This window comes from Acanthochromis polyacanthus, chromosome 11, assembly GCF_021347895.1.
Source record: "Acanthochromis polyacanthus isolate Apoly-LR-REF ecotype Palm Island chromosome 11, KAUST_Apoly_ChrSc, whole genome shotgun sequence".
Taxonomy (NCBI): Eukaryota; Metazoa; Chordata; class Actinopteri; family Pomacentridae; genus Acanthochromis; species Acanthochromis polyacanthus.
Window position 1 is genome coordinate 20,909,249 of NC_067123.1, and position 27,361 is coordinate 20,936,609.

The 27,361-nt window shown below is 44.1% G+C and overlaps 2 protein-coding genes across 2 annotated transcripts in view; one reads left to right on the top strand and one right to left on the bottom strand.

Annotated features, from left to right (window-relative positions):
- Window positions 1–27,361, top strand: part of tmem222b (transmembrane protein 222b) — a 538,745-nt gene that overhangs the window by 55,737 nt on the left and 455,647 nt on the right. The window lies entirely within an intron of this gene.
- Window positions 1–27,361, bottom strand: part of arid1ab (AT rich interactive domain 1Ab (SWI-like)) — a 53,724-nt gene that overhangs the window by 10,324 nt on the left and 16,039 nt on the right. Inside the window, exons 2-7 of the mRNA XM_051955208.1 lie at window positions 20,368–20,589; window positions 16,247–16,960; window positions 15,372–15,479; window positions 1,889–2,129; window positions 1,037–1,126; window positions 340–510 (exon numbers count right to left, since the gene is read on the bottom strand). Coding sequence (XP_051811168.1) covers window positions 340–510; window positions 1,037–1,126; window positions 1,889–2,129; window positions 15,372–15,479; window positions 16,247–16,960; window positions 20,368–20,589 — 1,546 coding nt within the window. The remainder of the gene's footprint in view (window positions 1–339; window positions 511–1,036; window positions 1,127–1,888; window positions 2,130–15,371; window positions 15,480–16,246; window positions 16,961–20,367; window positions 20,590–27,361) is intronic.

Here is a 27,361-nt window from a genome sequence, read left to right on the forward strand (position 1 = left end):
GTTCACTGCTATGACTCATAGCAGAACTTCTTCAAAGCCCACAGAAACCATCTGAGACTTCAAAGTGAAGTGATATAATTTCAAAAATATATGAAGTGAGAGGAAAACTTCAAAGCCTTATTTTAAAATCTGGGCTATCTACGGAACTGTGATGGTCACAAGACGGCAACAGTAAACTCATTCATAATATTTTTAGTATTTGAACAAAATCCTGCATGATATGACAGAGCAGAGTGTACCAATCAACAGTACGCTTTCATTTGTTCTCTTATAATTTGTTAACTATTGTAGAGGGCTCTTAAAGCAACACCAGCCTACACTTCCATTGTGATGACTCACCTTGTGGGCCATACTGGCCCCCCTGAGGGCCGTAGTTTCCCATGGCATTGTTCTGGGGATAAGGTCCCATCCCACCATGCATCTGGCCTCCTGAAGACTGGCGTGGAGATAAGGCGGAGCCAGGTTGTCCAGGGGACCCATAAGGAGGCATCTGAGGGTTACGCATGTACACTGGAGAAGATTTGGGAGACAATGTCATTCATGATTGAAGAAACGTTTTGCTATTTGCAGGTGTATACCGCACATGGACGCTGAAATTTTTCAGTGGATTTCACAGATTTGGAATCATTTTCTTAAAAGTAGCAGTGATAGTAGTAATCATTAGACGTACATTTCATCACCTAATGTAAAAAAAACAACAACTCTGCATCTGCTAAAACATAACACATTATGGCCCTGTGTTAAGAACCTAGCTCTTTACTTTCTCACACAACAGTACAGTATATCTGCTCTTACCCTCATCTGACCTGGCTAGTAGATTACAAACACATTGTTATTTAAAGGCACAGCCTGGGGGAGTGTTTACAGGAGGGAGGAATGCATACAAATGCAAACAATCACACCTAAAAGCTGCTGAGGATGTGCTACTTATTCTTGCACTGTCGGCCACTGAGCAACGGAGGAGCTTCTCTGAAAGGGTTTTGTTTATGAGCAACTAGAGCGTTCTGACTTCTTCCAGGCACGTTTCTGCACTCACCCCTGTCCTGGCCCATGGCTGACTGGTTCATGGAAGAGTGCATGATGCTGTCCGACTGGACGCTGGGCGGCCGGGGAGGCATCTGATTACCTGCAGAACAGCAAAGACAAGTGGGCTCAGGAGGCTGGACGAGGATGTGAAATCACCTTGGAGATGTGATTGTCTTCATTATTGACAACCTTTTCTTGTTCATAAACTTTCACATGCTGACCATAAAATGAAGGTAAGCCAATCCCATACATGCTAATAAAATAAAAATAAGACTGTGACAGTCTTCCACGGGCTCTCCAACACGCTGCTCACCACATTGAGTTCTGGGTGGCATCGTAACTTCTGTTTCTCTGCCACCGGATAGCTTACTAGCATCGTCTTATGAAAAACTTAATGTTCCTGTCTGGCAAGTCGCTTCATGAATTACAAATGTGATTTGCTGTGTTGAGTTTTGAATTAAAACTCTAAATCTCTCTCCTGGTTGTCTCCTCTGTGTTTTAGAAGGGATTCCAGCTCGATAAACTGCACGAGAAATCTAGGATGGAAATTCTTTTTGTAAACTAGGCAATTTTGCCAGCTGTATTTTTTAAAATTTAGTAAACCTTTAGTTATTTTCTGTTATCACATGCTTTTGGTTATTTTCCTACATTCTATATTTGTTCTTTGTCCTATCATTTTTTTGCTCACCCAAAAAATGCTATAGCTTGTGAGAAAATTCCTCCATTTGCTGTAGGTTATGTTGCATTTCAGAAAACTGAATTTAGAATTTCAAAGACCTTCTCAATGCCAATTTCATTTGCGGTGAGGGTAAGTTGAACTGTCAATTTCAAAGACCTCCTAATAATAGTATTCCGTCCTTACCTGGTACAGCAGCAGGGGATAGAGGGCCGGTGCGAGAGGGGGTGACGCTAGCAGGAGAGCCCACAGGTGATGGTGAGGGCCCTCGTATGCCTGGCAGGTGGGGCGAAGTGTGCGGGGAGAAAGGCGACTGGGCTGGGTTGCTTTGCTCGCCCTGACTGCTGGACACCCCTGAGGTGCTGACGCCTGGGCTCAAGGCCCCCTCTGTACCGGTGGGCAGGTCGTCGATGGAGCCAGACAGATCCTGGAACAAGAAGAGGGGCAAACATAAATTAATGATGGTAATAAAGTCATGAAGCCGTATTTGTAGTTTCCATCATTGGACTTTGTGTCTAAATAATGACATACCAACTTCAAAGAGATAAACAGAAGTGACATTAGAGAATAGACATGCATACTGAAGAATTAGCTGGAGCTAAACTCAAATTTTGATTGATAGCTTCATTTGTGGAAAAAAAAAATGTTAATATAACAACATATGTTGTAACACTGTGAACTATATTGGCTGAGTTAGTAGCTTTGATGTAGTTTCTTTTTCTCCAACAGTGAAAACCATGGGCTAAAGACCTTATACTTTTTATTATGGCTTATGATTTATTTATTCACTAGAAGTCAACAAAGTGACAAAACCAATTCAGATAATATTGTACGTCCCATTTCAGCACTTTTGATTTTAACAATATGAAAGGGATAACTTCATAAGAAGACAAAAACCATCAGTCAAATAAATAATTCCCTCCAACCCTTTGCAGAAGCTTTTTCTTATGATGCTTGGTGTAAAAACTGATGCACGATATCAAAGGTAAATCAGTCTGTGCATGTAACAGTGTGTGTACGCAGGGATGTAAATAAAGCCCAGGTTGGCTCAGACTCACTCTGTGAATCATATTCAGCAGAAATAAGTATAAGAAATAAATGTATTCAGGCTTTTTTCTTGCACATACTTGCAGGAGGAGGGTAAGAGCTTTCTATTTCAGAGTTGTGTCAAAGTCAAGTGAAGTCAAATCAAGTGAGTGGAAATCCAAATGGTCACTGATGCGTTACAGCAATCTTTGCCTTCACCGGGGTGTGTCTGTTATTCTCTCATAGAAGGCTGCCGGTCCTGTTATAGTGCAAACATACATTCGGGTACAATGACTTCTTTTTGCACCTTTTTTAAAAATACTCGACATCACTCCCATGATGCTGATAATGATCTATTTTGGCAAGCAGAACTCTGTTTGTGTGACTTGCAAAGAGAGAGTGTGTGTGGGGGGGGGGGCATTTGAAGCAAGTCATCTCAGGAGGCAGTTGAAATAATTGGTGCTGGGCACGGGCTCTGGTGCCATGTGGTGTTGTTATTGAGCCTCGCTGGCTGTGACACAAAGACACGCAGGCAGGCAGGAAGGTAGGAAGGCAGCCGGCGATGATTATGTTTGTGGGAAGGTGAATGTTTACACACTGGCCACTCACGTGGAGCCCATGTGCTCGCTCAGAAATGCAAGCTCATCTGCCAGTCACATCGGAGGAGGGAAAAAATGGGAGAGGAGGAGGAGGAGGGGGAGGGGAAAAAGCACTCATTGGAAGGTGGCCAACTATTCCCATAGAAATCTCACACTCGCAGGCTGGCTGCAGCCCCGAAGCCGGCGGTTTTGCACTTGAAACAGCGCCCGTTGCTATTTTTGGGATGTGACCTGATGGAGGAACCCCAGAGGGAGTGACAGGAGGAGAACGCTGATTCAGAATCCACCCTCCTCCCCCCTCCAATCCACCCGCACCCTGTTCCCTCTGCCCTCCCTCCATCTCTTCCTCTCTCACTTCGGTGACTGCAAAAACCCGGGCCTTTCTGACCCGTGCAGAGGATGTGGCAGCTAGGAAACCATGCAAAACACAGCAGGGGGGCTTCATGTGCGAGTATCATAGTCCAACGTGTGATACCCAATTAATGTTCACAAGTGTAAAAACAGGTCAGAACAAGGCAGAGCCACGCTGTGTGGACGACATAGCGCTGTCAGATCTTAATGCTCTGGAATAGAGGGCGGAGTTCAAACAGCATGACAGTCCTTGCTTAAACAACCGTGGCGGGATCTTTTTCCAGCAGCCAGCACCGTCAGCTGACTTATGCTCACCCCTCCCCTTTTCCTGTTCCAAATTTGTACCACCCACCCTCCACACAGACATCACAAGACTGGTCATCTGACAGAGGGTTCGGTCTGAGGGCCTTGGGCTGGCCGGCCGCCGTGATGACCACCTCTGCAGTTGCTACGCTCCAGGATTCTTGTAGAGAGTTTCATCCAAGCCACAAAACAATCCAACCCCCCCACCCCCCCCACCCCGACCCAGACCACAGTGTAAAAAAGGTCAGGGGTTGTTTACTGGAGATGCATCTAGGAGTGACACCTCAGCAAAAGGTTACTGTTGGATGAGGTATGTGCTACATCAAGGGTCCTTGTTTTTCTTTTTTTAAGGAGGAGATCACTTGACGATATAAATCTAGAGGAAATTAGGGCACTTACAAATGTAACTTTATTCAGTCTTCCCACGGGTGTATCAGAGTGTAGACAAGGTTTGAATCATCAATGTTTTTGGAATTGAGGCCAATTGTATGACTTGAATTATCAATCTATTTTTGTCAAACACATTTTTATTTCGAAAGAAATGTCTCTATGGTTGCGTTTGAGGAAACTTTTTAAAATTATGGATGAGGGAAAATATGCAGATTCATTAAACTCCGAAGCCACTGAATCACTCAGAAAATCTTTCTTTTACAACCTCTCTTAGATAATTTCTTTTGTCTATTCCGACACTAAAAATCTGTTTCTAACTCCCCAACTGACTGGCATATTAAACCAACTTGACTCTTGATCTGGCCAGAAGATCATATGATGAATCATAATCCACGATCTGAATCCCAATTCTCCACACAGATTTAGTTGAACTTGTGATCACATGTTGAGTTGTGCATATGGTTGCCTGGATACAAAGTCTGGCACTTCAACTCAAGGCTAAAGGCCCAACATACAAACCTCTTCATCCAGTTTTCACTATGATTTTATTTGAAAGTTTTGACGGAAAATGATGATTCACATCTTGGCTGGTTTGACGCTTCTTTCAGGATATTGTTCCACTCCACTCCTAAATGTGTCCCAACCGCTGATATTTTTTGCTTAGGAAAGACTGGAAAGCGCTGTTATTTAATGCTGTAATCTGTATGATTCCTCTGACGAGCAGGTCATTTCTCAAACTAAGATTGCCCACGATATAAGATCTACAAGCTTTGACTTATATGTTCCGATAGTAGATAAACATCCACAAAGTCAACAAAACAATTAAGAAACAAAAAATTATTGGACGGTGTTCATGATAAGTCAAAGTAAGAACTTGCTAAATAGTGATTTAGTTCGCTGTTACATGTGTGACAGGGAGGGTTGGCCTGGATTAGAGTCCAGGTGACAACTTTCTTTTATCGAGAGGATAGAACTTCTCGGTGGAAACACAAAGAAAAGCTGCTGGTGGGAACACTACAGACTGAGAACAGAACAAATTATCAGAATAATAAAGCGATTTTAACATCTGAGACGTTCTCTTTCCAAAAGCAAATGGTGAGGTAGTGCAAACAAATGTTGCACAATTCAACATTTTTATCATCTTAACAAAACGTTTATGGCCCCTAATGCACGATAACAGCTACGATAACAAACGTACAAAAACCGAAAGCTACAAAAATACTTCTAGAGACATGTGCTCCTGCTATAGTGGCACGTATGCAGCACACAGGGTGAGCTCTTTAACATTCTGTAAATATCTGACAGCTCTGATTCCTTAGCCTGGACAGGCAGAAGCATTGTACACACACACACACACACACACACACACACACACACACACACACACACACACACACACACACACACACACACACACACACACACACACACACACACACACACACACACACACACACACACACACACACACACACACACACACACACACACACACACACACAAGCTCCTACCTACTCCCACTCTGCAGTCATTGATTTTTCCCAGCTCAATACTGCACAGCACCAGCCTGTTCTGCTGACTGCACAAGCCGGACAGCGAGAGGAGAGGAGAAGAGGAGGGGCAGCGGCGGGGGGTTGGTGGGAGGGTGGTGGATGGTGATACTGATGCTGCTGAGGCTCTGCTATTCAACACGCTCATTATTAGAAGGCAAATGATGAGGAGGACGTGGATCAGGCATGAGGAGGAGTTGGGAGGCAGCGGTGTGGCTAAGTTGGAGCAGTGTGGGGGGGCTGTGAGCTTGGAGGAAGGTCAGAGCAGTATCATCTATGGTAAATATAACAGCTGATGGCACGAGAATATACACAAACGCAGGATTTTTCTACACGGAGGAGCAAAGAGGAGGATTTGTGAGCTGTGTGGTGGAGAGAAGGAGAGAGATGCAGTTCTTTCTGCAGAAGCCTCTCTCTATGGCAGCCATTTTGTGCTTTTCCCAGCACTGCCTAACATGGAACTTCAGAGCCGAGAACTGCAGCACAGTGTTCATAATATCTGAAGGCTGAGGAGAGGCAAAAAGGAATATTCACAAGCTAAAAAATGATTTAAAACCCCAAAAGCTACCTATATCATCTCTTGTGATGCAGTTATTGTTCATGGATGTTGAAAATGGCAGACGGTCTTTACTGTTCCCACAATTCCCATATTCTCCACTGCTCTTCTGAGTGTGCCTGTGCTGTCTCTGAGTCATCTGCTCTGCTCTCCGCCATCCTAATGTATTCCATTTGCAGATTACTTCACTGAATCAATCAAGCCCGACCAGAGCCATTAGTCTGCCAAGCCAGCCCCTTCTTTTTTTTGTAGGTTATGAGAAGCAGAAAGTGGGAGAAGAGAGGTAGCGTAGTGGGCCTGAGATAATGAAACGTATCTGGAATGTGTGACTCTGGCCAGTAGTGTAACTAGATCTGGTGGTGTTGGTGGTGAGGCGGAGGGGAGAGGGGGGCAGAGTTCATCCCTCAGTCACACACTTTCCCTGACCCACTCTTCTGTCACTCTCAAACCTCAGGGTTTCACCCACCGCCTGGGCTGGCAGGCTTCCTTGTTCTCAGGCCTCCAGATGCTGAACACAATATACAGTGAAAAAAAAAAAAAAAAAAGCTCACTCACTCCCGAGTAGACACATGCTCGCACATCCTCTGTAGCAAAGTAAAGAGAGAGAGAGAGAGAGCGAGAGAGAGAGAGAGTGTCGGGGGTGGGGAGGAGGAAAAAACTGGCTGCATCTCAAGGGCTGCCATGGTTACTGTGATCCACGTGGTTGACACATTAGAGCCGACACAGTCCCTCCCCCCTGTTGCTGCCATTCCTCTGTCTGTCTCTCGGCGGCCTCCCTGCGTGCCTGGCAGGGTCACGGTGCAGTCAGCTACTACAAAAGAAGAAGCCCGTCATTGTTACAGGAAACGCAGACGCACCAAAGCCGTGTTCCTCCTCCTCCCCTCCCCGCTCCACCGCCGCCACCGCTTTAATTACACACTCAGCCTCTGGGCCTTTTGCACTGAGGAGGCCTGGGAGACACACGCACATGCAGAGAGTGGACAAGCACAAGACAGCTAAACCTTGAACTTTTTTTTGCTGTCTCTCGTGAGTCCCCGGTGTTTATGTTTATATGCTGACGACCTCGTCAGTGAGAACACTCCAGCGTTGCGCATTTACCACTTATTCAGGACCAGGCGGGCTTTTGATATCCAAAAAGGGTCATGGGAAAAGTCATCTCTTCCCTTTAAAGCGTAAGATCAAGTGAAATATCTATGCACAGTTTCTAAGGGGGCTTCTCTTCTCTTTCTCCCAGCTCAGCCTCTGATTGTGCTGACTTGACTTAACTGAGCCTTAGAAGCACATTATCTCCAGCCCTTAATCACAACACCTCTATCCGTCACGCACAGATGACAGACAGACTGTAGGCGTTCAGTCAAAATAAAATTTCGGCTGTCTGGTCTATTAAAGCACCTGGATTGGCTTCATGTTACATTACCAAGAAATACTAGCAGGAAACGTCCAGGTGTTGTAAGGAAGATGAACAGGTGGGTGTTGCTGACACTTCAGTCACCTGCCCAGGGCTCTCACCTGCATCAGCGGGCCATGCCAAGGTATGAAGGGCCTCTAGAAAGACCTCTGAAGGCTTGGAAAGAGGCTGCTCCAGCCCTGGCTTGAGGTTTGCAGGGCTGAGCTCAACCATAAGGGGGCACTCCCATCCCACTATGAGGGAAGAACTGGAGAAAGGAGGAGAAGCAAGGCAGGCCCCTGCCTCAAACAGCAGCAGCAGCCATTACAGGGCTTCATACACAGCACAGGCTGAAGAGAAACTCTCTAGACACAGTTGGAGCACCCAATAGGTGTGCAGCGCAAACCTTACTCCATTCGCATCGTGATATATACGAGCTATTGAGTGAACGACTCAAAAACTAGTTTGTGTTCGAAATCACCACATCACACTTCTGTAATTTCATTTCTCCAAGATGTAGGCAAATAACAAACCTGAATACTGACAACAACAGCAGGGTGACAAAATGCTCAGAGGCTGGGAACACCCTGCTGGGGACAGATAATCTTGCCTGGAGTGTCAGTACCACAGACACAATGTCTTCTACCTCCACAGATGAGCTGGCTCCAGCTCCCAAGAGATCACCATTACGCTGCTACTTTATCACCAGCAGCCACGTGGGAGGGATAATAACATCGACCAAAAAGTAGAAGATGAAACGGTGAACCAGCAAAATTCAGAAAAACAGTCTGCTTCGGCATAAAACAAGCAGTTCATTTGACACTCAATAATACAGTTCTGCTTTCGCATTCCTGTGTGATACAGGCTTACAGTCAAAAAGAAAATCAAGGCCAACTATGAATCTTAATCAATAAGTAGGGAGGTCTTTTTTAAACGCTCCACATTTGCCTAATTGAGGTTCTCTGTGGGGGGAACAAAAAAAAGGAGGTGAGCAACACACAAAAACACTGCAGCAGTCTGTGTGTAGCTACCACAGACTAGATGGAGGGAGGACGTGAAGAGGAGGAGGGTGGGTGGTGGTGAGTGGGGGGGGGGGTCTGATTGCTGTGAATAATGGGGAGGTGGTGTGTGCGTGGGGGGCCTTTTGTAGAGATCACAATAGTAGCAGGGAGTCCCAGGGCAGCGCACAGATGCCCAAGTGAGGCAGGCAGCTGCCCAGCCCGAGGTGAGGGGTGCTGGGATACCGAGGGCCAAGGGGGCTGGAGGGGCCTCGGGGTGAGGTGGGGGGTGGATGGGTAGGGAGGCTCCAGACCCCTACAGCCAGTCTGCCTGCTTTCCAGACCAGCAACGCCCCTCCCCTCCTACTGTCACACACACACATAGTGTGTCTAGAGGGCGCTACGAAAGCAACTGACACCATCAGTGAATTAACTGGGGAGAAGGGGAAAAAATATAGAATATAGGGGTTATTTCACAGAGTGCGAGTTAATTTCATTGTGAGGCTGGTTTCATCCATCCAGGCTCAGCAGCTTGTTCCAGCGAGAGCAGGAGAAAGCAGAGGACAGACAGTGCTGCAGTCAGCCACAGTCTTTGTGCTGCAAAACTAGCTCAGCCCAGCAGAAATGGAGGCAGAGGGGAGGGGCATGGGAGAGTGTGTGTGCGAGTGTGAGAGTGTGTGAGTGAGCGGAGAGAGCAAAAGGGAGAGTGTTCTGTGAGTGAGTGTGTGTGTGTGTGTCTGTGTGTGAACGAGCTCACAAGAGCAAAAACAGGGTTTGGGGTTTTTGCAGGCTGAGAAACAATTCACTGAAGCAAATGCAAAACAACACACTTTGTCAGCAGATTGAATTTTCTCAAGTACATTAATTAAAAATCATATAGAGGAAAGAAAGGGGTGAGACACAGAGAGAGAGAGAAACAGACGAGCTGCGAGGAGGGAGGGGGTGAGAGTGAGCGAGAGGCGCCCTGGAATCTGAATACGACATGTCCACACAGGAAGCAAGAGCCCCAGAATAGCAACAGGAAACTGGCCCCGGACTCTGAATACTGTCAGCGTCAGAGCCTCGCAAAACAAGGCTGCGCTGCACAGCGTTATGAAAGCTGATTTACTGAGAGAAGAGAGCGAACGAGGAAGGGAAGAGGGGGAGGAGGGGGAGGAGGGTGCAGGCGAGGGAAAGAGAAAACGAGAATTTAGACAGAAAGAGGAACGAGAGAGAGCGGCAGGGGGGAGAAGAGAAATATATATATAAATATATGTGTATTAAAAACAGAAAGAAAGAGGGAAATGCAGAAGAAAAACAGTGCAATATTGAAAAAGGCACAGAGGGGGTTGGGCTGGGTAGGAGAGGGAAAAAAAAAGTGGGCCGGCCTTGTCAGGCTGATTGCTCCAGAGCTATGTCGCAAAAACAAGCTTAGCTGCCGCAGGAGAGCAGAGCTGGGCTGGGCTGAGCAGGGAACGGGGATTGCAAGGGGTAGGGGGGTGGGGTGGGGGGGGACTTAGAGTTGATCAGCGAGACTGGAAGATCCCTCGGTTCCAGATCAGGAGGCTTGGCACATAACATTAAAGGTCATTACAGGAGCGCGGGGGGGTCTGTTGTTGTGATGTGGGTGGTCTGTGAGCTTTGCAAATGCACTGGATGAGGCTGGATTCATGCGAGGGTGGGGTCCTGACAGGCACACATTTAGTGATACATTTAAAGGTGGGAAAACTAGGAGTCTGAATTATTTTCAAAGTAAAAAAAAGCAAATTGGCAAATTAGGAAAACAAACATCAACTGACAGAAAAACAAAGATTGTACCTTCATCATTCCAAATCCTCAAAGCCATCTATCCATCACGTCTTACAGCTTCGATCGCCAAGTAGGGCTACATAAATGTACAAAGTCTACTTAAATATACCACTGTTAGGAGACAGATATGCAGCAACACAAATAAAGTAGACAACGTGAAGCCTGAGCTCTTCTTTCAAGATGAAAGCACTCTGGATGAAGCCTCTTATTTGGGAAGGCAAGAGGAACCAGAGGAACGTGATGACGGAGGACAGAAAAACAAACTTGAGTGCGAGTGTGTGACCAACATGTGACCTTCCTCTCAAGTCTGGAGCACATTCAGACACATCAGAAAAGAGGAGCACCACAAGCAGTGGGCGGTCCTGAGTGGGATTATCCCCACACTGGAGAAAGGGTGTACAAAAGACCTGGGAGAGGACAAGAAGGAGATTTAAAAAATAAAAAAACAAAACAGGGAAGAAGTAAGGTGGGAGGGAGCGACAGAGGTTGATGGTGGTCTGGTAGTTACTCCCCTTTCTGTGAGGAGAGGAAGTGTCACATCCAGAAAGTATGAAAGTCTGATGGTGACAGCACCGACGCTCAGCTGCTTTACTTCAAGCTGGGGCCACAGTGGAGGAGGTGGGCTTTTGTATTAGCTCCTGCAAGGCTACCATGCGCAGTAAAGACACTGGACATGCTAAGGTAAATTGTAAATTAAGCTTAATCACATTGCTGTTGCTGACAAAGCTCCCTTGAAAAAATATTATTTTTAAATATGACTGAGATTGTAGCACTAAAAACGTAATCAACAGACAACTGGGTCATTAAAGGTTCATTTCAGCTATGTAACCTAAGCTGTAGATAACCCTGTCGAGTTGACATCACTGTGTCATCAGGATTATTTTTTTCAAACTTTGGAAAGCATTTTTCCAGAGCTGCAGCAGAGATTAGTCAATAGTTTTCATGGGCTGTCCAGTACTCATCGACAAGAGCAAAAATTTTCCTCAGGAAAATTGGTGGAGCGCCCCTTTAATCAGCAACTATGGTTATTCATTACAGACTAAGTCAATAATGTGACGCATTAGAACAAGAAAAGTACAAAAAAACGTCCTTTCTTTCTCTCCTTCCTCTCAGCACCTAATTCAATTCTTTTGCTAGAAATGACATCAGTGTTATTAGGTCACACGAATATTCTTAGACCAAAAAGACGACAACTTTGCAGTTGTGTAGAGGGCTGTTTCTCTCCCCTGCTCTCTCTCTCTTTCTCTCTCGTGTTGTGTGATTGAGCAGTTTCGATCAGCAGCATGATAAATACTCAACAGTTGAACTGTGCATGTGTCCTGGAGCCACAGGGTGAAAACAAACCAGGAACCAGTTCAACCTGCTCGGCTAGTTCCGCTATCACTGCCTGTGCTTTTTGCTCCCTCCTCCACAGCCTTTCTCTCAAGCTGACTGTTGCTTTCCTACCTGCGCCTACCAGCAGGCGCTGAGCCTCCTGCACACCTTTATTCCCACCTCAGCAGCGGCCTAACAGACGCTGGGTTTTTAAGCACCTGGCTCAAACAGACCCATCTGTGCTCTGGATGAGGTGATGTCTGGCTGGCTCTGCGCAAAAGCGACTAAAGTAGCTAAATGGCGTTTACCCCTCACTCGCTGTTGGATTGGGATTCAAACAGGATCTGAGGCAGATTAAAAGCAATGCCTCTTTACAAATGAATCACTGCAGTTTCTTAAAAGATAAACACGTGTTTTTCCTTTAAATTAAATCTATATCTAACAATCTGTCAGGTGAATTTTATTTGGAAAACTAGTAAGTAATTTAAGACGAGGCTAACAACATTTCCTTTGTGATACACAAATACAAATGAGTACAAATGAGCCATTCTGAATCAAGTGCTAGAATAACTATCTAATCTGTTAATCCATTTAGTGAATGGAGAAGGAAATGTCAATAGTACAACAAAATAAAAAGTACAATTGCAACAGATTGGGATATAAGGCTGGGTTGTACACTTCCTTGCCGAACACACAAAAACCGCTATTTATTGCTGTTAGGGCACTTATTTTTATACTGAGGCAATAACATTAATATCGATTTAACAAAACTTTGTCGAATTAAACACTGAGAATTTCAGTCATGACATTGCAGCATAAACAACAATCCACAGCGACTGCAAAAGACAAGTGTGTGACGTGCAAATTAAGGTTTAACACTCTTGGTTTTTCAACTAGTTCTTAAGAGCATCTTTGTGTTGTGAAGCTTTTTGTAAAGCTGAATCCAGATGTTTGATTGTACTGTGAGCTTTTTGACATGGGTATATAAAGGCCAACATATTCTAGGAAAGAAATGCTTTTTGCAACTAATGTCCAGCTCCTTTTTTGAAATTGGAATAAGAACACAGCCTAGTACTGAATGTTAATTTTTAACCCATGACAGTCATTTTACCCAGTGCTATGGCTACATTTCAGTTAATACCACATGGTTTTGGAGGTTTTACACTCATCCCTACTGCTAATTCAAAATACTTTAACAGCTATTTATAATCAAGGTTAGGTTTAATGAAGTTGTACATTTAGCATATATTTCTATTCATAAAAAAGGACAGCATTCTCACTTTTATATTTTCTACTTTTTGTATGCTAGGGAAGGGTTTACAAAACAGCCTCAATCCCCGGTACAACAGATGCCACTGGTGCACATCTACTCATAACACCTGCAGGAGTCAAGTCAGCTGTTTTGACTCTCAGGGTTATACTCTCAGTTAGCATGACCTAATCTGCACACAGTGTCATGCACGCTCTGCAGGGATGCAGAGCAAAGGAGGGGGGGGTGATCGGTTCATGTCTACCTTAGCCAGATTAATGGCTCTCTCCACCAATTGCACAGCACGGATAGGGAATCCCTGAGAAGTTAGAGGGGAAAAAAATAAATAAATAAAAATAGACCTGGCCAGGCCAGCTCGGCCAATGGCTGAGCCCACGGAGAGATGTATAAATAAATAACAGAAATAAATAAAAGAGGAGGGAAACACATCCTGAGGGCATCCCCTACTGGCGTAGACAGCGCTGTCTCTCATCCCTCCCTCCCTCTCGGTATCTCCCACTCCAACCAATCACTCACACTATTTGAAGTTATTTGCTTGCACTCCCTCAATCCCCTCCCGCCCCCCTCACCGCCGACTCTGCTCTCTCACTTTCATTCTCTCTCATTAATGATCTCATTTCTCACTCTCCTTCCCTGAGGCCCAGAATGAGGTTAGCACCGCAGTCTGACCTATAAACACTGCCATGGAAACTGCAACGTGTTACAGCGAGGCACCTCTTTAACAGGGAAGATGGGGTGGGGGGTTCTCTCACCTTTATCTTAGCCAGAGGGCTATCAGATGCCAGATTTACTTCACTTTCAACAATCCTTTTCCTGGCAGAAATATCTATTTTCCCCACTCTCAGAATTTTTTTTCTTTCTAACGAGTATAATCCTGCACTGCTTGAACATGCTTTACTCACTTGTGGGATCAGCTAGCTGTTGTGTACTCTGTGTCTGTCGAACTCAGAAATGGCAGAAAGGTGACAGAGTTGGGCTCGTTAATATTCAGATTCTAGGTCCAAAACTTTGATATATAGCAACTGGGGGGAAAAATGGTCAAAACATGTCAAAATTCTTTCCAGACTTTAGTATCTCAACTCATGTCAGTAACTGAGCAGGAATCCAAAGTACTGATTTTTGACCCACTAGTAAAGCATGTAATACCCACATACGTAGCTCTGGATAGATTGTGTAGCTGAATCCAAGTGTTCGGTGCTCAAATCGATTGCACAGCAGGCTCCAAAAGTCAATATTTCCTCCACATTTCTATATAATTTCCTCAGTCCGAGTACACAGGTCACACAAGAAATTTTGGTGTAAGATGTTACTGAAAACTATGTGTCTTGCTGCATTATAACAAACCCAGGCAGCATCAGTTCTTTCGAGTAATTAACTGGACTTCTATGTGAGCTTTAAGGATGGTAAGAAAAAATGGTTGGTGTTAACTGTGTACTTTGGAGTCTGAATAAATGACTGGTTTGTCAAACTATGAACTCTGTTGAACTGAAACTGGGGCCAGATCAAGAAAGTAACTGGATGAGATTTGGTCTAAAAATCTCCTAAAGGGTGACCCAATGACTGAGGGGTTAGGGTGCTTACCTCATGGGCTCAAGCAACCCAAGTCAACTCTTGGCCACCGGGACCCTTGTTGCATGTGATGCCCCTGCTCTGTTTCCCTACATTTCCTGTCAGCCTCCACTGTAATATCTATCCATCAATTGATTATCTATACACTGCTTTATACTGAAGAGGGTCTTGGTCATACTATATAACAAAAGCACAATCTCAAAAGAATCTCTTCTATTTAATTAGTAGTATCTTCCATGTTGACTGAAAGGACAGACAAGGGAGCTGTAAAAACTCTTGCAGAGTGATTTTCTAGGGCTTTTCTGTTAAACACTGGATGTTAAAATGTGACAAGTATATATGCGTCTACAGTTTCAGAAATTTAAAGTCCAAACAGACTCGGGCCTTACAATGGCAACTGAAATTTTATTGCATATGTTGCTTTAGTTGAATTTTTTGGCAGTGTTGGAGGGTAATAAAATCCATTATTTATAGATCAAACTACAGAGGTGTTTTGTGGAGGTCAGTGGATGAAGCATTGCTACGACAACCATAAGGCAGATGATAAATAAAGAGACAGAAGGCTCACCGGCAGACTGGATGGCCGTGCCTGCATGCTGTCTTCTTGACTGCTCTTGTTGGGCTGGTTAGAAGTAGGAGCGCTGGACTGAGAGCTAAAGGAATCCTGGGAGAGTTCCTGATTGAAAAAATGAGAAAGATAACACAATGGATTCAGGGCATGTAAAAAAAAAAATCTTCAAGTCAAGAATCTTATTAATTTGTTTGCTCTTTGCAGTGTACAGCAGTGCAACCACTTTCACACTGATTCACATAACAGATCTCAACTGGGCTGAATTAATGTGGTGTGCCATGACCAACTGTGATTTGAATATTTACTGTATGGCATGTCTGTGTCACCATAGCAGAGACATGAGGCTGGAAAACTCATTGCTTTACTTCACAGCTCTACGTCTGTGCCTTTTAGTTTAACTAACAACCAAAAACAGCAACGCTTTGCTGCCATGTAATGAAGGAGTTGTTGTGCTGTGTAGTCTAAATCCTGTTGTACTTAATTGCCATTTAACAGACAGGAGCCTCTTTAATTAACTGAGTAATCAAACTTTAATTAAGCAACAAGGCAGCCATGCATGACTTGCGTTAAAAGTTTATTCAAAATCTCCCATAACTGTTTCACAGTTAGAAACATTTAACTCTTTTTTTTGATGTGTCATGTTAGAGAAAACTAAATGCATGCGATTCATTTTCAACAGAAAGGAACCACCTTTCCTCTGAAACAACTACAGACAGCTTTCAGTTTGCATCAACATCGTAAGAGAGCCACGGACCTCATTACAGCATTGAGAGAGTGCAGAAAAGTACAATGTGATGGAAACACAGATGCGCCCGACAACCTACATCACATTACAGCTAAAGTGCGTCAATAGAGCTCTGCGCAGGTATTACCTGTGGAGGAGGTGGAAACCTCTGATATGGAGACTGTTGCTGTTGCTGCTGTTGTTGTTGTTGTTGTTGTTGTTGTTGTTGTTGCTGCTGCTGTTGCTGTTGTTGTGGTTGTTGTTGCTGTTGCTGCTGCTGCTGCTGCAGGGGTGGTGTCTGTGAGTAGGGTGACGGTTGACTCTGCTGGCCATGACCTGGAGGTTGCTGGGCTTGAGGAGGTGGACCTCCTGGTTGTTGTGGTTGCTGTTGTGGTGGTTGTTGTTGTTGTGGGGGGCCTTGCTGTTGCTGCTGCTGCTGCTGTGGTGGCTGTGGTCCAGAGGGTTGCGGGTACCCTGGCTGGCCTTGAGGGCCCTGCTGACTTTGAGGACCAGGACCCTGCTGCTGCTGCTGCTGCTGCTGTTGAGGCTGCTGCTGCTGCTGAGGAGGGACATAGGGCGGCTGTCCTGGCTGAGACTGTGGGGGCTGGCTATAGGGAGGCTGACCTGGAGGAGCGCCATGGGAACCTTGGGATTGTTGGTAAGGGGGTCCTGGTTGCCCGTGTTGGCCTGGAGGTTGCGAAGGATGGCCCTGTTGGGGGTAGGGAGGTCCAGAGCTGCCCTGGGGCTGGCCAGGGTATGGAGGTTGCTGCTGGCCGGTGTGAGGAGGTGGACCGTGCTGACCATAGTAGCCCTGGCTTTGCTGGCTATAGCCTCCTGGGCCCTGCTGTCCATAGGCTGACATCTAGACATAGAAACATGATGATGAGTTAGAATCCATGGTAGTTTACATCAAAAGGGGAAGACCAGTAAGTGTTGAACCACAAAACATGAGTAGACAGAACATAACACAGTTGATGGGTCTGTGAATCCAAACAGTTTTTTTTTTTACCATGGGTTTACTATACTGAGCCTCTGTGGTACCAGTCACCACCTGAATACAGCATGTGTACTGACAGAATCGTTTCTAAAGCTGCAAAAATATATAAAAATAACCCAATCTTTCAAGCCACCCCTTTGATTTTTTTTTTTTTTTACCATTCACTCTCGGCAGAGTAATCAGAGCACCTCTTCATCTTTCTTACAGATTAAAAGGGAAAGACAACTGCTCTCTCTCTGTCTGAGGGGTGTGTTCCTTACTATAAACTGAAGTGTTGGCATTCAGCCGTGTATCGCTTTAAATTACTGCCATGAAAATAAAAATTGAGTTTTGACTTCATCTCCTTGAACTTCAATATAAGCTTTTTCATATTCTGCCCGATCCTGCGCGCGGAACGCCTTTCAATACAGTGTTTTCGTTTCATTACCCTCAAGGAGCATGGAAGGAGAAAGCACTGACCTTGTGAAGATACATTGTAATAAAAGAAGAGAAAAATGCCACGTGTTTTTCTTTCTCCTTTTTTGGAGGGAGCGAGGGGGGAGTTCCTCATCTACTCAAGAACTCAAAGAGAATACAAGGTAATAAAGAATTGCCACACATGTAAAACAACATGAAGTGGCTGCATTGTATCTGTCTGACAAAGGCAGGGAAGCCGTTTTCTTCTCTGCAGGGCACTTATCGAGTCCACGGTCAGACACCAGGCAGGCCAGTATGAGATAATCACACCACACAATGGGCACAAGACCACAGGCAGCGGACGTGGAAGAAAAGCCTTCACTCTACGGGATTCCCTGCATGCATTTCTCTGTTAAGACGCACTGCCTGGCTGAGAGAGTTCAAGAAGGGGCTTATTCCTAGCTATGAGTAAGTAGCTACGGCAAACTGGATGTTTGCTGTTTTCAATTGGAGGACGCAGCCAGAAGGTGCTGCCCACTGTGCCCGCCGACACAGCTTGAATTTTTCCCCATCTTTTGCTTTCAAGCATGAAAATAAACCAGACAGTGAAAAATTGATGGACTGCTCTCTTTGGGTCTGTGCCTGTAAGAGCTTTTCTTCGTCAGTACCTTTGAGGTTTCAGGTGGAAAAGATGCTGAAATTACAGGTTGGTTGAGCTTTCCATGAACTTTGTTGGTCCTCTGTGATCCAGTGCATAATCTAAAACACACACCTTTTCCTACTAGACCTCAACGAACAGTGAGTGATTCCTGGTCCTGTGCAGTCTTACTGCTATAGGGACATTAAATGAATAGCTTGACAGTTTGGGATACATTTATTTGCCTAAATATGAAGCTTGAAAGAGCTACGCTTAGCATAAACATGGGGAAATAATTAGCTTAGGTCGGTTGGAAGGGAACAAAATCCTTCTACCAGCATATGTAATATTCCATTTATACCTGGAGTTAACGTGTTCTCTGTGTTTGATCACATGTTTAAACCAGGTGCAAATGCAGTCTGACATTATAGCTGGTTTGCAAAAAATTAGGTGTAAAAATAACAATCTGAGGTTGTACTGAGGGTCTGATCATCATGGATGTAGCCAGTTTAGCCGTTTCCTCCCCATTTCAAGTGATGACGCCAAGTTAAGTTAACAGTCTCCTGCCTCCAGCTTTATGTTAAATGAAAAGACATGGGAGTGGTATTGATTGCCGCATCTAACTGTCGGGAAATGACAAACTATTGCCTTAAGTACAGCTACATCCATTATTTCCGCATTTTTCTCAAAGTTATTTTCTTGCCATTTTGCTGTTATTGGATAGATGATTGGAGAGAAGCAGACATTACACAAGGAGAGAGAGAGAGAGAGGAGTATGACATGCAAACAAAGTCCCCTCCTCCACCTCAAGTTAAAGGGGCAATTTGTCTCCGGCAGGATTCCTCTTGTAAATATTTTCACCTTTTCCTGAAATCCAACATTCATTTTTAGACTGAACTGATTATAATTCAAAAGGTTTGGATCGAGACTACTCACTGTGAAAAAGCACCTGGATTTGAACTCCTGAAAAAGTCCCCACACCTGATGGGTGGAGAATCTGTTTGAAAAAGTTGCTGTATCTCTTATTTTCTACTATGTCCTCCATTCCTGAAATACTAGGTCACAGATCACATAAATGCTCTGCTGCTTAAACTAACAGGAATATTAAAAAAACTTATTAACTTGTGGTCCAGACTTCAAACCATGCCTCAGACCATGACTAAGTACCATCGAGATTCAAAATGGTTCCATTAAAAGACCTCTCCTAAGGCAGGAGGTCTTTCATTTTTAATAACTTCTTGGGTTCACCTGGTCTACACTTTCTAGTAATAGCACTGACTCGGCTTGGCTCTGGTAATGCAAGTCTGCATTTTCTCACTTCATCCAGCAAAATCACAGGCAGCAGCAGTGGTAACTTGGTTTTTCTTAGAAAACAGGCCAAGCGTCACTTCATCAATATTGAAATATCTCCCTTATTCCAGTTCAAAAGACAAAAGTGAGCAGGACAAACACCCCTCACTGATTTTAAAAAGCAGCCCATCCAATCCAACAGTGATGTCTCATCTGAGTTCACCTCCTCTTTACATGAAAAAGTGCCTTAAGTCATTGTCCAGTCATTCATTTAACCCCTAATAGCTTTTCTTTATGAATCAAAGGTGTAAATTTATAGTTTATTCTATGAAAACAATACCTCCTTGCCTGAAAGTCCCTCAGATGTAATATTACACAGTTGCTTCCTCTAAAATGTGTGAATCTACGTAGTCGCTGCTTCTCTCTTCACCCACTCCTTCCCTCCAATAGCAGCTATAGCTCTCTAGCTAATCTATGACTCCATTGAAACACTGTAAAACTACTCTACCAATTCTAAAAAGAATATAGCTTAGCTCCTTAGGAACAAAGGAACCCCAGAAGTCTGAATCTGTATTTTTGAAATTGACTGACATGACTCCTTTTCCAGACAAATACGTAGTCACATGTTGGACTTGAAACGCTTTCCTCATAAATGATTTTCATCTTAGACTTTCTACTAAATGTAGCTGTGGTGATTGTGCAAACAAATGTACAAGGAGGGCTGATCATCTCAGCTTTGTGGTAAATAACCTGCTATGTTTAATCTAAAAAATCCAGATGGTAAAAGAATTGGATAAAACTGGGGCTAAAATCACTGGAGATCTGACAATTTGTGTACAAAAAACATCTTATGTGACATTTTTGATCTTCTGAAGCCTGTGACTGCAGCTGTTGGGTAAGATTGCAATAACAACTGTGAGGATAGCAATCTAAGCCAATAATTACTGACCTGCTGTCCATACTGCATGCCGCCCATAGTGCCAGGTGTTCGGCTCTGCATCCCCATTGGGTACCTCTGAGGGCCTGGAGGTCCATAGCCCTGCCCTGGATAAGAGCCTCCCTGCTGTGGTCCAGGTCCTGTGGGAGGTCCTTGCTGCTGCTGCGAGTAAGGGTTGGGTCCTCCATATGGCTGGCCACGCATCTTCCCTACCTGGTCCATCGGGCTTGGAGGCTAGAGGACAAACAAAGAGAAACTGTAATGTATGTTTGAGCTAAAACAGTGGATGGCTGGACTGACAATTCTGTCATCAAAACTGCATGGAAAAGGTTTGACTTTAGAGATAATTATCTGTCATGCAGTCTAGGATTTGGGGTTGATGGTTATGGTGTCCCCTGCCCTATTAGACTGTGCAGTCACACACCCTAACAAGCTCTATAATGATGCAACTGATAGGATATTGTTCAGAATCCACTGATGTGACAGGAAAGGATGAGACAATGCAGTCCAGGTCAAATTTAGTCAGAGTTATTTCAGAACCTGTTTCAGTGGGCTTTCTTGAAAAGGCATTACTCAGTGATGAACACAAATGATGACTCTGCCATTGCAATGTGTCGTGCAAGCATCATCTCATAAACCAGTCACACTATAATCAAGCAAATATAGAACAAAAAGCAGAAGGGGGAGGGAAAAAACAGTAGTGGATTTACTTTCCAACTAGAAAGGGAAAAAATTGGCCATGAATGAATGAATGAGCCCACTACATCCGCCAGGAGCGTTTCCCTGCCCAGGAGATCATTGTGCCAGTGGGTGGATACTGTTACGGCGGAGACGTCGGGGAGAGTTTCTATGAAAATAAGCTTAAAGAAGTGGAAGTGTCTGCGGTGGCTGGAACTGGGCCCACCCCTCAGCTGGAGCCACGTCAGTGTGGAAGCTGGGGTGGTGGAGGTGGTGGTGGGGGCTGACCTTGGCCAGCGTGGAGATCCACATGGCCCAGGCAGGCAATGTTAGTGGGCCAGACGGCCGTCTCTGGCTCCAGAGTCGGTGAGGGAAATGGAAAGTGGGAAGGGGGGGGGTCATAATGAGGTAGCCTCGTCCGTCAACAGCTGGAGCCAAGGACATAAAGTGTGATGCTGTGTGTGTACATAAAAGATGAGCTTGGTGGAATCCCCCCAAACGCAACCCTCGTGCAGTGTAATAAAAAATAAACGCAATTAAAAACATAGAATTACATCGCATTATTATGAACTGGTCACCACTTGAAAACCTAAAAAATAAAACACGCACACTAGGGCTGTGTGAGTATCTTGGCCGGCTGCTGTGGTCTGATGCCATCGCTCATCACACCGCTGGCTGTGTGTTCCCATCAAACTCACCGCAGCAGCGTCTGAAAGTACGAGCCACAATGGGGGCTTTGAAGTAGCAACACCTCCTGGCCTGCTGACCTCGGGCAGCAGACACAAAGCTTTCATTGCTTCCCACGGTTATTAATCTGTGTGTGTGTTTTTTCCTCCCCCCAAAACCTCTTTTCCTTGGTTAAGGGAGACAACCACTGAGGCTATTTATAGCCAGCGAGACGGAGAGGGCAGTCTGCCGAAAATGTAACAGGTCCCAGCTGCACTGCTGTTTGAACCTGGGCCAGGCCTTGCTCTTCCTGGGCTTTAATAAAGCAGCAGGCTTTGGCACTCTATGAATGACAGTGCTGCAATGAGAGAGAGAGGAGGTCGGGAGGAGGAGGGGGGGGTGGCTCAGCAGGAGGCTGGTGTGTGTGAAAATATGTGTGTTGGGGAAGACTGTAGGTGTTGGGAGGTGGAGGTGGGGGGGAGTGGATCAACAAGCTGTCAGTGCGGTCAACCAACGTTATCCAAGATAACATATTCCACTCCAGATTTTCCCTCCAGCCTCCCCCAGGCCACACTCTCCTGAGCTCCTCCAGGTTCAGGAGAGTATGTGTGTGTGTTATGTTGTATGTGTGTACAGGAGAGGAGTGTATGTATGTGTGTATGTGTGTGTGTGAGTGCGTGCATGTGTGTGAGGGGGGTGTTACTACGCTCCCTTGGGTCATTACCAACCGCACTGTGGGGGAAAGGTAACAGGCCCCGGTAGTCATTCTCCTGTGACCTCTAATGCACTTTTAACCCCAGTCTGCAAGGAAGGACACCAGAACTCCCCCCCCACCCAGCCCCCCCCACCCCCCCCCCCACCCCCCCCCACCTGACATCATGTTATGATGGGAGTCCAAACAGCCTCCTGGTCAGCTTAAAGATGACTGATGGAAAGTACTGCAGCAGACACCACCTTGGTGCCGGCTTTCAATCTATTTTGGACAGGTGGATTTGTCCAATTACAGCAACAAGAAGAGAACATCTCCACATTCCTACAAACAAAACTGGGTATTTCACCGGATAGAAATATGCTATAGCTCTTTCCTAATGAGCTGCTTAAGCAGTTAGACAGAGCCTCCTGTGTCATCCATAAAGTGTACCGAAGAGGCCTGAATCACTCGCTAACGTCCTCCGATCCACATGAAAAATGACTAGTATGCTAACAAACTACAAAGCAGCCACACTAAAGGTAAAATCTATTTCTCATTTAGACAAAATCTCCTAGCGATGACCGGCCCATAAAACAATCAAGCTTTTTTTTTCCCCTCACCAATTTCGGTCGATATTTTGCCGGCAGTGAGAATATTTCTACACCAGCTTGTGTACCCGCTTTTCCATTAAGAAGCCTGACAGCTCGGCGCTCGGCTCAGCAGGGAGAGAGCTGGCAAGTACAGCTCGACTACAATGAGGGTTTCCAGCTCCCAAGGCCACGTGGAGAATCACCGCTGACGTTCTCAAAACAACCACTCGTCTCGCTCTCGTGTCTCATTTAACAGCCACTCCAAAGATGAAGATAGCGGTCATTTGAGCAGGTGATCAGATAGCAACGGTAAGCATGCAGCACACCGAGCGCACAAGCAAAAGGCCAGTTCCTGCCTCACACCAGTCACTTTTTTGCATGAACATTTACTCAATGTTTCATGATATTATGATAACTATTCACAGACTTCACTAATTGTCTTGGCAAAACAAAAAAGCTGTAGTCCAATGCTTCCTTTAGAAAAAAAAATCTTAAAAAATATTAGAGTGAGACGTAGTGATTTGCGATTTAATTAATTAACTGATGGACAACGGTTTCACTAATTAATGAAAGCCAGTTGTTGATTCTAGATGCAAAAAGTAATCTATGTGCTTTAAAATGTCCTGCTTTTCCCTGTCTTATACCCAGAATAATAACTAATGAAATTACCCAATCATTAGTTTCAGGACTACAAACTGTAATTAAAGTCGTTGATAAGTATGGACAATAAACTTGAATTACCCTTTAAGGCATCGTCACACCTAGTCCATCTACTAAAATCCCCACAGCATAATCCAGTCAGCATTCAATAAAATACTAACATGAACGGGGATATTGGTGTAACTCTTGTCTGGATGCTCAATATAATCTAATAACATAAATAAAAAGTCATGACGGCTTTAAACGTATATAGTCTGCTGCCTGGCATAAATCTGAGGACGTCAAATCTCTTCAACACACCTTGTTTTTTACTCCTCAACACATTCGATCATGTTAACACATCTGTACGCTGCAGGCTGGGAGATAGCCGTGGCCGGTCTACTGCTTGGGCCTTCATTGATCTGTTTACCAGTATTTTCCTTGCATTGCTTAAGTTGTTCACATCTGACACACCATTACACATCCTCCAAGATCCCAGAGAGCTTTGGCTGAGGCCTTTGTGAGTGTGCGTATGTGTGCTTCCACCACACTAAACAGCGGCTACTGCATCTTGTATAGAGAGGTCAGGAACTGTGATACAAGGCTCTGTTCCTCTTCTCTTAGCCGTAGAATTAACTCTTTAGAAAGGCAGTACCAAGAGTGGAGCACTGCTGCTGTTGAATACGGACCTCGAGAAGCCAAATCTGTTTTCCCAGGTTTTAGCATCAAAGTTGAGTATTTAATCATAACCAAACAAAATAATGATTAAAATTAGCAAAATGTTAAATATTAAAGGTACAAGGTTGATTTAAAAAATAAACAGTAGAAAGAATGATGAGCATTGCGCTAGTTAGTTTCAGATCAAAGAATTAAAGTATTAAAGCATTTTAAAATGAAAAAAAAAAACATGCAAGTGAGTGTTAAAGAGGCCATATCAAGCACATTTACAGGTCTATAATTTAATTTTTGGGATGTACTGGAATATGTTCAGTATTTCTAATGTTACAAAATTCATCAAATTTCTCCTATTGTGCATTGCTGTACTAGTCTTCTCATCCTCTGCCTTGTCTTAGCTAATGTCTCTTTAAGAAAAGTGGCTGGTCAGCTGGCCTGACAAAAGTCAGGTAACATTGGTTTGATAATGTAGCCCACATCTCTGCGTATAGGCACAAAGCCGTACCAAAAGGAGGCTTTAACACCAAAATGATGATGAGATGTGAGGAAGCTGCTCAGTCTTTCATTAAAGGGGAACTTCGTTTTTTGTTTTCAACCTGGGGTCTGTTTCCATATGTAATTTCATACATGTGAGTGATGGAGAAATGAATTTTCGACATAGCTCCAGTATTTAGCCAGGCAGGCAGCTTAGCAGCTCAGCTAGCAGCTCAGCTAGCGAAAAGTATGGGGCAGCTGACCCCCCCGCGTCAAAGTCCGCCCTAACGTGCTTTTGTCCCACACTGACCGGCTCGGATAGTCTCAATGACTGTCCCACAACATACTAGAGATGAGAAGTGAACGAAAATCTCCACATTACCTGGCGATCGCTCTTTGTTGTGGTCTGTATCCAAATCTCAGGACGCTAGCCGAGCTGCTAGCTGAGCTGCTAGCTGAGCTGCTAAGCTGCCTGCCTGGCTAAATACTGGAGCTATGTCGAAAATTCATTTCTTCATCACTCACATGTATGAAATTACATATGGAAACAGACCCCAGGTTGAAAAAAAACGAAGTTCCCCTTTAAGATCACGTCACTCTAGTCGCTAGATAGTGGTGACATCAACAAGTGAAGGAAGAGAAGCAAAACTACAAATACCACATTTTAGGCTGGTAAGGAGCAGAGCTTTCTGTGGGAGAGACAATCTCTCTGGTGTGGACTTTGGGCTTTATAATTTTGCAGACTATGCACAATATAACACATTCAAGGAAAGGGTGAAAAACAAAAAGCATAACATAGGCTCTTTAACAATAAAAATAAAGGTTCAATCAAATTTTCACATCACTAGTATCTTCAGCAGTACAAATGAACTTACTTTCTTTGTTTGGAAGTCAGTGTGGTTGGTCATTGTTCAAGGTAAAGGACAGAAAGGGATTCATTTCTGATGTATCACAGGAAAATGTCAGTGGTTGGAAGTGGTGAGGGCAAGATGGACGCAGTGGAAAGACGATAAGGCATGCAACACCGCTGAGTGGAGTGAAAGTCTGAGTCCTTGTGCTTTGAAAGACAAATGACTACAACGAAGGTCTCACACAAAAATCTGCCATCTGCCACTCTCCAGGAAAAATGTGACACATTTTTCTGTAGTAATCGAACTATTTTCTAACAACATGGAATATCATCTAAGTCAGATTTTCAATGACTAATTTTAAAGAAATTCTACTCACATAAAAAAGCAACTTATTCTGTTTACTGCTGCATCTAACAGCTACTTTAAAAAAAAAAAAATCATCTTTCCCTGATTCTTGACTAATCTGGTGATCGTTGTGGCCATAAAATGTCTCATAAGTAATTCAAATGTTATAGCTTGCTCAACCAAGAGTCAAAAATGTTCACCCTCAACTGATCTCAAGCAAAATCGTTCTGCACGACACTTCAGCATTCAACAACAAAACAAGCTAACAAGTACATTCAACGGTAAAGCAACAACATCCTCTAAAAGAGCATGTAATATTTTCTCAAAAAAGAAACAGGCATATTTATTTATTTACTTACAAAAGTGTGAATTCATAGGCAATAAAATGCACTCAAGCTTAGTCCAATGCTCTCAGAGGATAATGCGGCCTCATGTTAGCACTCTGGATATATACTGAGGCATTACGACCATCAATGAATTAGTTCACTGACATTATGATTCTCCTCTATTGCAGCTAGTAATGTTTTTACTATGATCTTGCAATTGCCAGCTATGGGCACAAAGGGTTTCTGACTCCAATTATCTGTATTGATTATTCAGTTCATTCCCAATAAAATGAATTAGTTTTAAACTGCTCTACCTCGGCTAGAAAATAACCTATCAACACTCAGTAATAAACATCAAAAACGTTTTCGTCATTAAAACTATGCGCAACCTAAAGAAATGGATTTCAGCAAACTATTGTGTTGCAGTTTGTGTTATTCTGCATTTTGACAAGATTTACATTTTTACTCCAAACGTATGTCAGTTCTAAATAACAGCTAAAGGTCTCCTTGATATTGGTTCTGGCTCCGTAAAGACACATTAGTCAGTGTGTAATATCATGGCAAAACTCACGTGACAAGAAACTGTAGTTCTGATGTGTGGGGGAAATTCCCTGACAGACACAGATCAAAAGTAGGCGGCAATGTGCTGCAAAAACCCACTCATTTGTTTCAGTCTGATTTTTGATCCAAAAGGTGAACAGCATGTTTTGTCAGATAAAACATACTGCAGATAGATAGATCATTCTGCTGATAACAAGTAGCAAGTACTTTAGCGTTTCATCAAGAATACCATAATAACAGATGCAAACCACTTACATTTTCATTCAGACATACCGTAGTAGTATAAATGTACTCATCTCTCTTATCAGAATCAGATAAAGGCTAAGTGGTCTTTGAACAAATTCAGATTATTATTAAAAGGTCAAAATATTCTCAACTCAAATTCAACTTAAAGGATGATTCCAAACTCACAAAAACAAAATCTCAAACATTCAGGCTGAATGGCATCTCAACACTGTCTTTTTTTTTTTTTTTTTTTTGCTCAGTCATCTAATCAATTCCGGAGGAAAC